The sequence below is a fragment of the Setaria italica genome, chromosome IV (genome assembly GCF_000263155.2).
Source record: "Setaria italica strain Yugu1 chromosome IV, Setaria_italica_v2.0, whole genome shotgun sequence".
NCBI lineage: Eukaryota > Viridiplantae > Streptophyta > Magnoliopsida > Poales > Poaceae > Setaria > Setaria italica.
In genome coordinates this window covers 12,831,070-12,845,316 of record NC_028453.1, presented here as the reverse complement: position 1 = coordinate 12,845,316, position 14,247 = coordinate 12,831,070, and the positions used below count along the sequence as shown (strand labels likewise).

General features: G+C 43.6%; 1 protein-coding gene across 1 annotated transcript; it reads left to right on the top strand.

Moving 5' to 3' along the window:
* Positions 1–9,828: 9,828 nt before the first annotated feature.
* Positions 9,829–13,984, top strand: LOC101774054 (phosphatidylinositol 4-kinase gamma 5). Its single transcript, XM_004965177.2, has 2 exons — positions 9,829–10,116; positions 11,342–13,984. The coding sequence occupies exon 2, from the start codon at positions 11,587–11,589 to the stop codon at positions 13,570–13,572; it is 1,986 nt and encodes a 661-aa protein (XP_004965234.1). The 5' UTR covers positions 9,829–10,116; positions 11,342–11,586; the 3' UTR covers positions 13,573–13,984.
* Positions 13,985–14,247: the final 263 nt, after the last annotated feature.

Below are 14,247 nucleotides of genomic sequence, written 5' to 3'. Positions count from 1 at the left end.
GGGGGGGGGGGGCGGAGCCCCTGCCCGCCTCCCCCACAACCCCGGGCACCACTCCCTTGCTCGCTTCTCTCTTCCCCGGCCACCACACGCCGCTGCCGGTAACCCCGCTGCTGCCACTTCCTGGACCAACGCCCGGCACCCCCTTCCCCACCATTAGCCGGCCAAGGTGAGGGCCAAAATGGCCCCCCCACACTCTCCTCTCCCTCCCCCACCACTCGGCCTCACCGCCGGTGAGCTAGGCCGGCCGGCCCGCCGCCGGCCATCCCCCTCCCCATGTCTTGTTGTGGCCCAAGGAAGAAGAAAGGGATAAAATCCCTCCCCTTGCGATCTAACCCTCTAGTTTCCCTTATTCGCAAACAAGCCCTTCCACCATTTCATAAATAATTACAAATAGGTCCCTGGTTCTCGCGGTTTAGTCCTAAACCTTGTTTTAAAGCCCCTAACACCCCTTTAACCGTCATTTCATGCGCCAAACCTCCTCCAATCGATCCCAAATTTGACCACAGCCTCCTCTCATATATTTCCGCCGAGGCATATCCAAATTTCATGAAAATACCCCTCCTACCTATTTTCCGTTCACATTTCCTGTTCAGAGCTCAACGGGTAAAATCTTATCTCCTTTTTATTTATTGTGTGCTTGTTAGTGTGTGCCGTAGATCGCGGAGTACCCGAGGAGGAGTTCGACCGCGAGCCCGAGCTCGAGGACCAGTACCGCGAGCAGGAGCTCCTGGAGGGCTTTGAGAACGGCAAGTCCAACCTTATTCTTTGATGCATATTTACTACCTAGTTTTTCAAACACAACCTATAGGCCTGTTTTATAAAATGCATATAGTTTTATCGCAAGACATGGTTGGATAGCCACCCCTTGATTGTTGTGATTATTCCTTGTCATCCCATATTTATCTCTAAATATGAGTTGCTCTGTTTAGACGATAAATACTGCTAGAAAGCTTAGGAACTCGTTACTCTCAAATCAATCATGACTACACCTGTTTATTTAGAAAATAAATGTGTGAGTGTGTTCCACTGAGGAGATGGGTTTTCGGGTGTAAAGAGAAGTGGTGCATGGATGAGATGGATGGGCGTTTCTTGTGTGAAATGCCGGATTGATGAGCTCGTACCTTAGTGGTTGAGCAAGGTTGGGAGATATCCATCTTGTCATGGTTAAGGACCGAGTTGATGTGTCATCTTACCTAATTCAACCATCGTGCAACCACCCGACCGTTGTATGGGCAACGGCTTAGCACAAACCCCACTAGCTAAGCTGCTAGGCTTCAGGTGTGTTGGTGAGCAACGGGAGCCCATGGAAAAGGATTAAACTATTGGTGACTTAGGTTCCGATTTTGACCTCGTGGATGGGTCGATAACCCCTTGGGTGCTTCCGTGTTGACTAGTCAGTTTTGGCTAAGGTGGGTAATGGCTTTGTTAGGATCCGCACCGTCACTAAGGTGATCGTGTCGCGGTACCCTACTTGTGGGAAAAGTGTACAACCTCTGCAGAGTTAAAACCTATCCGGGTAGCCGTGTCCACGGCATTGGACGAGTTATGGCTTGGTCACATAACTAGCTTTTGGGGATGGTTGGTTTCTTCGGTGTGTGTTGGATTTTGGAAGTGTCCGGCAGTTGTGCCGTGCTCTACGGCGGACGGGGAGTCCGGTAGCGATAAAACTTTGATCCTTTTTGTAGGATCAACCCCACTTAATGTTTCGGTTGCTGAATAAAATACTTTGTGAAAACTCTTGAAAAATGAACCCTTGCATGAGTTGAAAATCTAGCTTTATTGCAAATGAACCATAACCTTATCCTTGTTGTATGCTATGCATATTCTTGCTGTATCCCCCTCCGTGGATGGGGTTGGACTTGTTGAGTACTTTTGTACTCACCCCTGTTTTGTTGCTTCAGAGGAGGATCCGGACTACCTCGCCGAGGACTTCGAGTAGGAGGTTGCATCTACACCCAACGCTGCCTGCGGTGTTGGCCCTTTTACAGGATGCTTCCGCTGACGCATAGTTCCGATTGCAGCCCGGAGTCCGACTGGACTGCAACTTGGATTTGTATTGTTATCGCTTTAGTTTTACTTTGGGTGTGGCTTGCCCGCCCGCTCCTTCAGGAGCTGTACGGTTTCTGAACTATCTGTTGAATAAATGTGTTATCAGCCTCCTGGGACTGATAATTGGATCACATTTAGTCTGTACTTATGTGAGGACGCTTCACAAACCATTGCCAAGCATCAGTTAATGCCTTAAGTGTATCCAACTAGCTATTTAGCTAGAGAAAAATATAATATCTTGATGGATGACTTGATCGAGTGCCTATTGCCCTCTTCAGACTTTGCCAAATCTCCCTTGTCTGAGTACTGCACCATCCTCCTCTACCCGCGAAAGCGCCACCACCGCCTTTCCCAAGGCACCCATGCCTCGCTACCTCCCACCCTGCGCCGCACCTACAGGCGTCTCTCCAATTTTAACGGTATACGGCTATCCTCCTCTCCATTGCGCCGGCCATCGTCTTCGGCTCCCTCCCAATACTGAGAGAGGAGAGGGGTGTTGCTTGGTTTTAAATTTGCTAACTTTTGTGTATGTTTATAAATTTGACGACCAAACATGAGATGAAAATATATGTTAGTGTTGGACAAGGAGCTGTTTGAAGCAGAGGAATTTTCCACCAAACAGACCCCAGAAGAGCTACTTGGTCCGCCCTATTATACAATCAATAATCAGCCACGTTAGTACTTCTTTATGGCGCGTAACTTTGCTCTACATTGAAGCATATTGTCGACTGATCATCGGTACAGTAAATGAACGACGGCAATGCTGCTTAGAAAAGAAAGCCGCTTCATCAGAAAGAAGAAAGAAAGAATGACAACCATGGCAATCACCCTCAGTCTGAGCAGCTGGAAACAAAAGCGAGACTCCATCCAGCCGGAGGTTCCATGCTCCTTCCGACAGGTCGCACTATTAGCCCGCCCGTGTATGCGTCGTCGTCGCCATTCGATCCCCGCCGCCGCTCCGCTGTGTGGCACGTCGTTTTCTCGCGTGCGCTTTTTCGCATCTATCTCCATTGTTGCTTTTTTGGTTCAAGCAATGGCGGCACGGCATCTGAGCTCAAATTCGTGTGGCGCTGTCGCTGTGAGCTGCAGGCACGGCATAGTGGAATCAACAGCGCTCTAGGATGGAAACCAGTGAAGTGAGAACACAAAGAATCTGAGCGAGAGTGATCACGCGTTGCAAATACTTTGGTGTACTTTAATTGCATGCGTGCTTGCTGCAGAGTCGTACGGAGAGTATATGATGGTGGCAGGTTTTGCAATGCAATGCAAGGTATTTTCTCTTATAGTATTCTAATATAAGTAGCACAGATGATTATGACCCAAATTCAAAACTCTTGTGAGAGTAACTTATTGCGTTATATTATTTGATTTCTTCGCGCTTAGATATAAAGTTTGGGGGAAAAAAATACAGTCAGCACTTTTACATTACTATAGAAAATAATTGGGAGAAGCAGGCCCACCTTCTAAAACCTTACACATCCTAGTGATATGTATTAGGACCACCTCACTCACATGAGTCCCACTTTGAAAAGTACTTTTGAATGGAACATTGTGAATCTTATCATACGTGGATCCCACTTTAAAACAACTCCTTTTTTCGGTACGCAACAAGGGATATCCATAGCATACAGACACTCCAGCATAGCAAAGGTAATTGAAAGGACACTACAAACAAAACTGAAACTAACATGTAGTGATTCAAGGCATGAAAGGAGCATAAAGACGAAACTGACAAACAGAAAAAGCTAACTTTTCTACATTTCACTACAAGTTCACACAGAATGTCCATTATGCATGTTAGGGGGTGTTTGGGAACACCCTATTAAAATTTAACACCTGTCACATCGAATGTTTGGATGCTAATTAGGAATACTAAACATAAGCTAATTACAAAACTAATTGCACAGATGGAGTATAATTCGCGAGACGAATCTATTAAGTCTAATTAGTCCATGATTTGACAATGTGGTGCTACAGTAACCATTTGCTAATGATGGATTAATTATGCTTAGTAGATTCGTCTCACGAATTAGCACAAGGTTCTGCAATTAGTTTTATAATTAGCTCATGTTTAGTCCTCTTAATTAGCATCCGAATATCCGATGTGACACTGTTAAAGTTTAGCACCTCGTATCCAAACAGCCCCTTAGACAAACGTTAGTAAAGTAGTTTATCTTACACCATTCAAATGAGTAACAAAAGATGATATATGCTCTAAATTCAAAGTACCCTTGACAAAAATTTATTGAGTTAGATTGTTTGATTTCTATGCACTTATATCTAAATTTTGGCAAAAGAGCAACATCTAAATTTTTATGCTCTAAATTTTTTACATTATTATAGAAAATTGTGGGGGTGAAGCGGGGTAGGAGTACATTTACGTGAAAAGAGCTGTGGATGAATAGGCCCACCTACTAAAAACTTACACATCCTAGAGATATGCATTAAGATACATAATTCCATGTGAGTCACTTTAAAGTATCTTTTGCGTCAGACATGGAGAATCCCTTAAGTTACATCATTGTACATGAACCCCACTTTAAAACAACTTTAAACATAGAACAAGGGATATCTATAGCATGCGTACACTCTAGCAAAAGATAGAAAAGGTAATTAATAAAAAGACATTACAAACAAAACTGAAGCTAACATGTAGTGATTCACGGAAAGAAAAGGAGCACAAGACTAAACAAACAAACAAAAAAAGCTAACTTTTCCCATTCAACAACAAACTCACAAGGTATGTTCATCATCACACTATGTACATTTGCACTCACACTTGCTACTGTGAACCAAAAGAGAAAACACCTCGGATAACCACATCATGAGCCTCATCTCTTATCCCTTGACAAGAAACTGGCATGGTAGACATGCTTGACGTGGAGCACCGGTGTAAAGTTCCTGTGTGTAGGGAACCTGGTTTGCTTGGGGACCAACACTACGACCCTAATCTTGCACGCATTCTCCAGTAGCCTGTCACGATGAGCACAACCATGCGATGCATTGATGCAAGACAAAAAGGACAATGCAAAACAGGGATATGAAGCTTCTTGCTATGCCAGTGTCATGAGAACAAGATGTGCTTCCGTGTTAAGCGAAGTAAAGGAGCCATAGCTAACTGAATTTAGTGCATATCTAGTGAAAATGTATGTATCTTTACACATAATATTTAGGTAGATATACATATCATGACTGTACTTAATAGAGACAAAATAAACTTGACTTGGACACGTCACTGTACCTTTCTCTCCCTTTATCTACGCAAAGCTCCAATATACCAAAACAACTTCACATAAAACCAAAGAAAAAGCAAGTCTAGCTTTTATTTGGAAGAGCTTGTGGCCTAATTTTAGATCAACCCCCCAAAAAATGCTAAATTAGTACATTGATCCTACCTTTCATGAAGAGAACTTTAGAAATTATATCTTTATAGTAAGGTCCTTGGACATTTCTAAAATATTAACTCAAGATCAAGAATGTAGGAGCACATCAAATTGTGTTGAGGAAATGCACCAATACTAGAATTGGACCATGACTGAAACAATATATGGTAGCTCGACCAATAATGTAGTTACCACCTAGAAGATCTGCACCTTCTCCGTTCCTTCATTTTTCAATTTGTATTAGGGGTTGAGTAGGAGGATGATCCTAGTTCTATGTCTTGGACTGTCATGTCATGGGTAAATAGTGCTACTCCAATGTGCCCGCCAAACCGAGCCACTAGAGGAGAGAGGGAAAACAAATATGTTCAATTTTGCAGAGAATAATGTCATCAAAATATTAATTTGTTTGTAACTTGTTTTGTTCTTACTAAAGCAAAACGAGGAAAAAATAGGATCCACTAGTATTATTTTACACTAGGATGATGCTCTTCCATGTAGTAGATGAGAGCGGAAAAAGAAATAGAAGAGAGGGAGAACAAAATATGGTTACACTGGACTAGGTTCACTCACCGGTGATGCATCTCACTCAAGCTATCTACATCATCAAGCAAGATTGACAAAATCACAAACCTATTCCCTTCCTACGAGCACATCCCTTCCCTCTAGACGTTGGAATGGCAAAAATATATCGATGAGCTCACAATTGGTGATCATACATTGATCTATATGGTGGTCGAAGGAAAATGAGCGGATGAGCTCCTCAGCATCACTGAGGTCCCATGTGCTAACAAAAGGCCACATGTAGGGCAAGAAAAGGGCATACGCTATGGTTTGTTAGGTGGGTGAGTGTGATAGATAGTGTCTAGAAGTGAAGAATGGGAGAGTAGCCCATGTTAGGTATGGAGAATAAGGGTGTCATGGCCGTATACAAAGGTGTGGAGGAGCAAAGAGGATAAGAATATCACAAGCAGTGGACCACTAAATCAGTCGGGGGGTGGGGGATGGGGTGTGGCTATCGTGTTAGATTTTGTTTGTTATTTCCTTGAAGGTGGTAGGATACAATTTATTATTGGATCCACCAAACTTTCATCAATGTAACTTTTTCCCTATGATTCAAAAATAGTCTTGGGGATCGTAGTGAAGTAGCCCTTCATATAGGTAAACCTAGATAGACAAGTTTTCTCTATGAATTAGTTATATGCCCCTTTGTGAAAGGTTCATTGGACATTTAATTCATGAAATACTCAACAATTATGGTTTTCTTTGCTATAAGAAATGTTAGTTGACTTACATATGAATCTATGAGGAAGCGTCGTGATAGTTGCATACAAACATCCTACCTAGTATGCTGATTTGAACCTTGTTACAACACAATCTATAAAAAACTTTTTATTTTTCTTATATGTACTATAATAGGCACCATGCCCTTCTTCAACCCATTATGAATGATTTCGTCTATATCCCGCTATTACTCAAAACAGAAAGGGCATATTTTGTTTTTCTTATAGCATTGCCAAGCAATGGTACTAGAGAAATTGATGAAGCCATCACAAAATTTGAGGGAAAAACTCAATTTGGTGTAGTAAACATTGCATTAAACATAAAAATTCATTTGAAATACAGTTGGTGGATCAAACTTGAAAGGGCCTTATGGTAGATTTTAATTGAAAGGGCTCCTTCAATTTATGCCAACATTCCATTTGTGTAGCCATGGTAGAAGGAAATTTATCCCTATTATTTTTCATGAGAATATCATTTCATGCTTTTTTGAGATGTCATCACAAATAGAATGGAACAATAGTAAGCTCATAGTGTGTATCCAATGAGGATATACAAGGAACATGTGTTCTAATATTCGCAAATTTCATGATGGGATACGCAAATTAAATGAAACAACACTCACCCTCATATAGCGACAAGTCAATGGAGGGCTTGAGGCAAACTAATGTTAGGTTTTATGGTTCCATGTGCCATTTAACCAAGTGCTAGCTATACGGTCCAAATCACAAGTGAATGATAGCTAGGGGCCAAGGAGGTACATGGGCTAACTAGTATACCTATCCAAAACTATTGGTAGACTATATTTCAAAATGAGCCTACAATCAGATCTAGTTTGATCCCAACCTATAAACTTTGAAATTGAGCCCAACTTAAAGCCTAACATGTATATCTAAGTAACATTTGCTTTAAATAGCACACCGGGTAAGTAGTGGATGGCGGCCTAGAAAGAGAGGGTGGGCAATAGGCATCGGGATTATTTTAGGTTTGAAATGGGCCTATGACCTACTCCATCCAATCCTAATCCGACAAAACGTTAAGCCCAAGTATCATCAAACAGCCCACATGAGACAAACCGGAGATTGGACCAATCAATAGAAGGCCTAAATCCCGAATGAGCACTATTGATGTTAGAAACTCTAGAGAGAACACATGGATGGAAATTTAAACCCGAAGACAATTTAAAGAAATTAAGTGATGCACTCAAACAAGAGGTAAGAGATAATTACAAAATGTTCATCTATGAAAGTTTGGGGGATACAAAACAGGATTTTCATGGGGGAACGAAACATATAGACCAAAAGTTACCTATGGTGGCATAACTACAACCTTGATTGATACTTTGAATGAGATCTAGGGATTGGAGTGATCAAATGAGGAAGATGTATTCTCAACAGGGATGCAACAAACCACAATGAGTAGACCATGAATTGTGGAGGGAGGAGGGATGGTTGATCAAGTGGACAAACTAGGCTTTCCTTGGTCTTTGGAGTAGGGCACAATGTGTATGTAGAGGATTTCTATATGTATGGTGGTTGTTTTATACATTATGGCTGATTGTATAACATTTAGTCAAGATGCTAAAACGAGCCTACCTAGTTAGTATGACTAGAGTGGTAGTGGTGACATAGAAGATACACTCAAACAATGCTAATGTACAAAATAAAACTACCAAATAGGCTAGCCAAAGTGTGGGTAGCGGATATCACCTAGAGGGAGTAAGTGAGATATGTGGCCAAAGTTGGGGAATGCATATCGCCAAGAGGGAGTAAGGGAGATGGTTTCTATGGACAAGAGCCCTAGGAGCAATGCCGTCCTAGAAGCTATCGATGGATATAGTACATAGGGTATCCTTTCTACAATATGCCCAACTAATGTTTCTACGTATAGACTATAGTTACTATGAAACTAAGGTAATGCCTACTGGGCAAATGTGAATGCAAACATAAAGACACTAGAGCAAGAAACAATACAATGGAACATGCTAGCATTTGGTTCCTCTTGTAAAGAAAATGGAAATTGCTTGGCGCCGAAGGCCATCTCTCTTTGGCGGCGATAGGCTCAATGGTAATAGTGGCAAGCATAGTATAGTCAACGCAACCATCATGTAGTGGTACATCTCCGCAGCTAAGGTCAATGAGTTGTGAGTGCCACTCTCAAGGAATCCACAACATGGTAACCTATCATGCTCGCAACAAAAAGCATTCACCAATCATCCAAAAGCTAAGCTCTTGTCAACAACGCCATACCCTACCTAGGAGGAAAATTCTAGTGATGCGTAGATAGCAAAATATTCAGGTAATTGCATCCTATCCATTTCCCATCTTCTAGAAAATGGTTCCTCTTCATGGTACCCTCACCTCAATGTAATGCCTTTCTTCTAACTGTATCGTGTGTAAGAAGGGATTATAGCAAGAAGAATATTAAGAGAAAGTAAGATGATGCCTTGAAATCAAAAGGTGCCAAGGTGCGAGCGGTGTCGGTTTCCTATATGAACCCATCACATGGGAGCTGTGAAATCAAAACGTGCCCAAGCGTGGGCAGTGTCGGCTTCCTAAGGGCCCGTTACATGGCAGCTAATTGTAGCGTACGTAAAACAAACAACATGTAACGCAAACTTGTACACGCACCAAGCGATTGTGTTCCAAAACTGCCAAACAAAACAATTATAATTGTGTTCCAAAACTGCCAAACAAAACAATTATAATTGACAATTTCCATTACAAGGGAGTGAGCAAAATAAGGTCCTCTAGGGGCTTGCCCTCTTATATTTCTATATATATATATATATATATATATATATATATATATATATATATATATATATATATATATATATATATATATATATATATATATATATAATAAGGTCCTTTATGCAAATCACCCGTTCCTTCTTAGAAGTCCAAGTTTTTTTTTCTTCAAATACTAGAAATATACTCTATAGTTATTGGCAACCTAATTCAAGGAAAAGAGAGGGTGTCAAGCGCAAAAAGGAAAATTGCAGAGAAGCCTGTTGCCTGGACCAATCCCCTCACGCACAACTCGCGTCTCTCTCTCTCTAACCATGGTTATGCTAACCCCGCCTCCTTAACCCCCTCTATTAATCCATCCCTCACCCCCTACTTGAGGCACCACCCCTGCGCACGAACACACAGCACGGACGCCAAGAACGATTGAAGAAGCGTGAGTGGGAGTTGGGAGGCAGAGCCGGCCAGTGGGGGGCGCCGGGAGGTGGGGGTGTGCTGCCAGCGACCGAGAGTTGGTGGTGCTGCGCCGGCCGCCGGGCAGGGACGGGTGGTGGTGCCTTCTCGGTGTGCGGCAGCGGAGGCGGCACCGGCGCAGTGCCAGATCTGCGACTCCGCCGGCGGCAGGCCACCATTCCCGAGGCTCCGCATTGGATCAGGTACGGCTGGGGGCTTCTCCTCCCCGATTTTCCTGGGGTCCTCCGTTCGAGCTGGTGTTCATTTCACTAATTCTGCCGGCTCTGTTTATTATTTATCCGTTTTTGCCTCATCTGTTTGGCCGGGAGAGCAAAGGGTGGCATGTTTAGCAGGAAAGACCTGTGGTTTCTTGCACATAGATGCGCACAGCTCCATTTCTAGTAGCTTCCAGAACGATGGTTTCTTTTGCTATGCCGCTGTGCTAAGCTCTCAGCTTGGCTGCCTTATTCCTCACCTCAGCATGGTGAATCGATGGTAGCGGACATGTTGGTGTTAATATTCTACTTCTCTTGAGTCTTGACGTCATAGCGTTAGGCATTTGCTTCTTCATCTGCTTCTAGCAGCTGCGGATCTGTGTCGATAAAACTGCGGAGCAGAATTTGTGCCTGTGCATCTACCGGAGAGTGTAGATTCGGCTACGATGTTCCTGTAGTAAAAGGGCCACCTTTGACAAGTGCTTAAAGTTTTGACTAACCCCTCCGAGATGAGATGAGGTGGCAGATGCATTCAGCTACTAGGGCGAACTGAGAAGTGGGTTTTGAGGTTCCTTATTTCAGTTGCCGCGTGGAATTTTAGTGGCATGGCTGGATCTCATCGGTTGACAAAGGTTTGGGGTAAGCAAACACAGATGCTTGTTGAGCGGCTGCGGCTGCAGCTGTGCTGCCTGTGCAGCACAGCCGTTCGGGCTCACAAATAGCAGCAGCTGGAGCCCCCTACACTCAGGCCAGAGCACCTGTAGCTGCTGCTACGGCTGCTGCATGGAAGAGTGATGGGGGGACAGCTCGAATCTGAAATTAAATGATAAAACTGCAAAAGATGCACCTATCTTCAACTAACATATCATAGTTTCAACATGTACATTAAAAAAACAACCTAATGGTCAACAATTATATGGAAAGTGGTAGTCCACTCCTTGCGTGCGCCAACTTTTCCTTAACAAACATGGATGCTTACTTTAGCCATGTGAAATGTTGGGGTTTCTTGATTGCGTGACTGCCTGAGTGTACCATGAGGAAACTTCCTAATCTTCTATTTCATGCTTCATTTGGAGCAGGAATGATGCTATAGTGGTTTTTAAGTTATGAGTGAGGAGATCATACTTGTCTTGTTTTGATACTTGTTAGTTGTTAGTTTCTTCTGACTTGGGAATACGATGATAACCTCCTCTTATTCTGTCTGTTCTCACAGGATCTGGCAATCAACAAGCAACCTTGTCCAGTTTCATCAGTTACGGCCCCCTGCTGTCTTCACCTTCCTTGTTTGTTGTTGCTTTCTGGTGCCGTCATTGCCTGATGATCACTGCTGGTGACGTCTCTCTCGCACTCGTCTGCTGAAGTTGACGAGCGCAGAAGAAAACAAGAGAGAAGCAATAAAGCCTGCATTGTGGCAGCTCCCCCAGTTCATTGGCCTCAATTCCTCTGTAGGTGTCCGCTATGTCTCGCAACTTGGAGAGCCCAGTGCAGACCCAGATGGCAGTTTCAGCCTTGGACCGAGCTCTTAGCAGTGAGTACCCCACCAAGAGTAGAAGCGAAGCCAGGGTAGGAAGATGGAAACGTCTCTTTGTCCAAACGGACACTGGTTGTGTCCTGGATGTTCAACTGGATCGTGGTGACAATGTGCACACTGTCAAAAGAAGGATGCAGGTGGCCCTTAATTTTCCCACCGAGGAGAGTTCTCTGGTATTAGGTGATCGTGTCCTAAAAAATGATCTCAGCACCATCAGAAATGATTCCCCATTGCTTCTCACCAAGAATTCCATGCATCGAAGCTCCTCCACACCATGCATGTCTCCTACGGGCAATGATCTCCAGCAGCAAAGAGATAAGGGTCGTTCAATTGAACTGCTAGTATGCCCAAGCCGTTGCTCTCGAACAAGGCTGCTTGTGAAGGATGTTGCTAAGGCTATAAGAAAAGGTGTGGATCCAGTACCTGTCAGTGGCGGGCTTGGTGGTGCCTACTATTTCAGGAACAGCAAAGGTCAGAATGCTGCAATTGTGAAGCCAAATGATGAGGAGCCATTTGCTCCCAACAACCCAAAAGGTTTTGTAGGGAAATCCCTTGGGCAGCCAGGCCTCAAAAGATCAGTTAGAGTTGGTGAGACTTGTATTAGAGAAGTTGCTGCCTACCTTCTGGACTATGATAACTCTGCTAATGTCCCTCCGACGGTTCTCGTTAGGATTTCTCATCCTGCGTTTCATATAAATGAAGGAGTCAACTGTGCTAACAAGAATGTTGTTGAGGGTGGTACTCAAGCTGTTAGCAAGATTGCATCATTTCAGCAGTTTATTCCTCATGATTTTGATGCCAGTGATTATGGCACCTCAAGCTTTCCTGTTTCTGCTGTCCATAGGATTGCTATTCTTGACATCAGGATCTTCAACACTGACAGACATGCTGGAAATCTGCTGGTAAGGAAGCAGACTGGAGCAGGAAAATTTGGGAATCTGACTGAGCTTATTCCTATTGATCATGGTCTCTGCCTTCCGGAGTGTTTGGAGGATCCTTATTTTGAATGGATCCACTGGCCTCAGGCATCAGTCCCATTCTCTGAGGATGAGCTCGAGTACATAGAAAATCTTGATCCAGTGAAAGATGCTGACATGCTTCGCATGGAATTGCCTATGATCCATGAAGCATGCCTGAGGGTACTAATACTCTCAACCATATTTCTGAAAGAAGCCACAGCATTTGGTCTGTGCCTTGCAGAGATTGGGGAGATGATGAGCAGGGAATTTACTGGAATGGAAGATCAGCCAAGTGAGCTAGAGTTTATCTGTATGGAGGCAAGGAGGCTAGCAACAGAACAAGATGACAATTCCTCAGAACATGACTCTGGTGACGAGGATTTAACTCAATTTGAACTCGATAGTGAAGATCATGAAATACCAAAAGAACCATCTGCCCATCAGTTTGACATTAAGCGGGGAAACTCCAGAAACCAACTGTCTAAATTGGATGAGGGTGATGATGATGATGAAGAAGAAGAAGAAGAAGAAGAAGAGGAGGAGGAGGAAGATGACATTGAGGAGGTAGAAAGCGATGCAGGAAAGTTAGCTAGCCCTAAGCCTGTTAATAAGTGGCTGGCTAACATTTCGAAGCTGTCAACCTCACTGAAGGGTGTCAGTCTAACAGACAAAACCCAGCGTCAACTGTCTGCTGGTCCTAAGGTTGTGGATTCTGTGAAAACTTCAAAGAGCAACAGCAACAACAATGGCTCTCAACTTTGTAACTGGGGGAGTGCAAATGATATGCTCCCGGCAAGTGTGAGCTTCGTCAAGCTGGCTGACATGGGACCCGAGATGTGGGGGCTGTTCCTCGAGAAGTTCCGGGAGCTGCTGCCTGAGGCATTCCGCTCACGCAAGTGCAGCGTGACAGCGCAAAGGGCAAAGCAGAGACTGGGCACTTCTTGCCAGTTTTGAGTTAGCGCAGGACTAGGGAGGTGAGCACCTGTTCAGCTGCTGCTGTTTGCTGTGGCTTTCTTGCAGGTGTTAAGCTATGCCGTTCTAGAATAAAGCCATCCTTCACGGGATTGCGATAGGGCTTGAGGGATTGAGCGCCTGATCCAGAGGTCCATGTCGTGATGATGGCCTTGCTCTGTACATAGTTTTCTTTTTCTTTTCATTTTCTAGCTAGGCTTCTACCTTCGAGACATGAGTTGCTTGAAGGAAGTTGGGATGCAATGTCTGCCCCAGTTCTTGGCCGCCCAACTCTTCCGCTCATGATATGCATTCAAAAGTTCCATTCAAATAAACATTAAGCAGAAAGTTTCTGATGTGGTAATTAAACATTGTGACAGACCTCAGATGAATGTTAAAGCTCAATTTACAATCATTTTGTTGTTTTGTAGTTGACATGCTAAGTATCAGTCTGGTACCTTATCCTTAAGGGTGGCAGTTAGCTCTAGCTTGCTCCTCTGCTGTTGTTGCTACCGGAGTATTGATTTTCTCGTTCACATGGGCATGGTAAAAATTTTTAGTGACTTTTAGTTGTACTGCATCTGTGAAATTAAAGGCATGCTACAGTTTAATGCCCTCAGTCTATCTTGCAGTCTTTAAGTGTGAAATCAATTCTCTCATATGTTGTACGACCAGAAT

Bases quoted from the DNA above. Each gene is read 5' to 3' on its own strand.
- LOC101774054 (XM_004965177.2), top strand. From the start codon at position 11,587: ATGTCTCGCAACTTGGAGAGCCCAGTGCAGACCCAGATGGCAGTTTCA.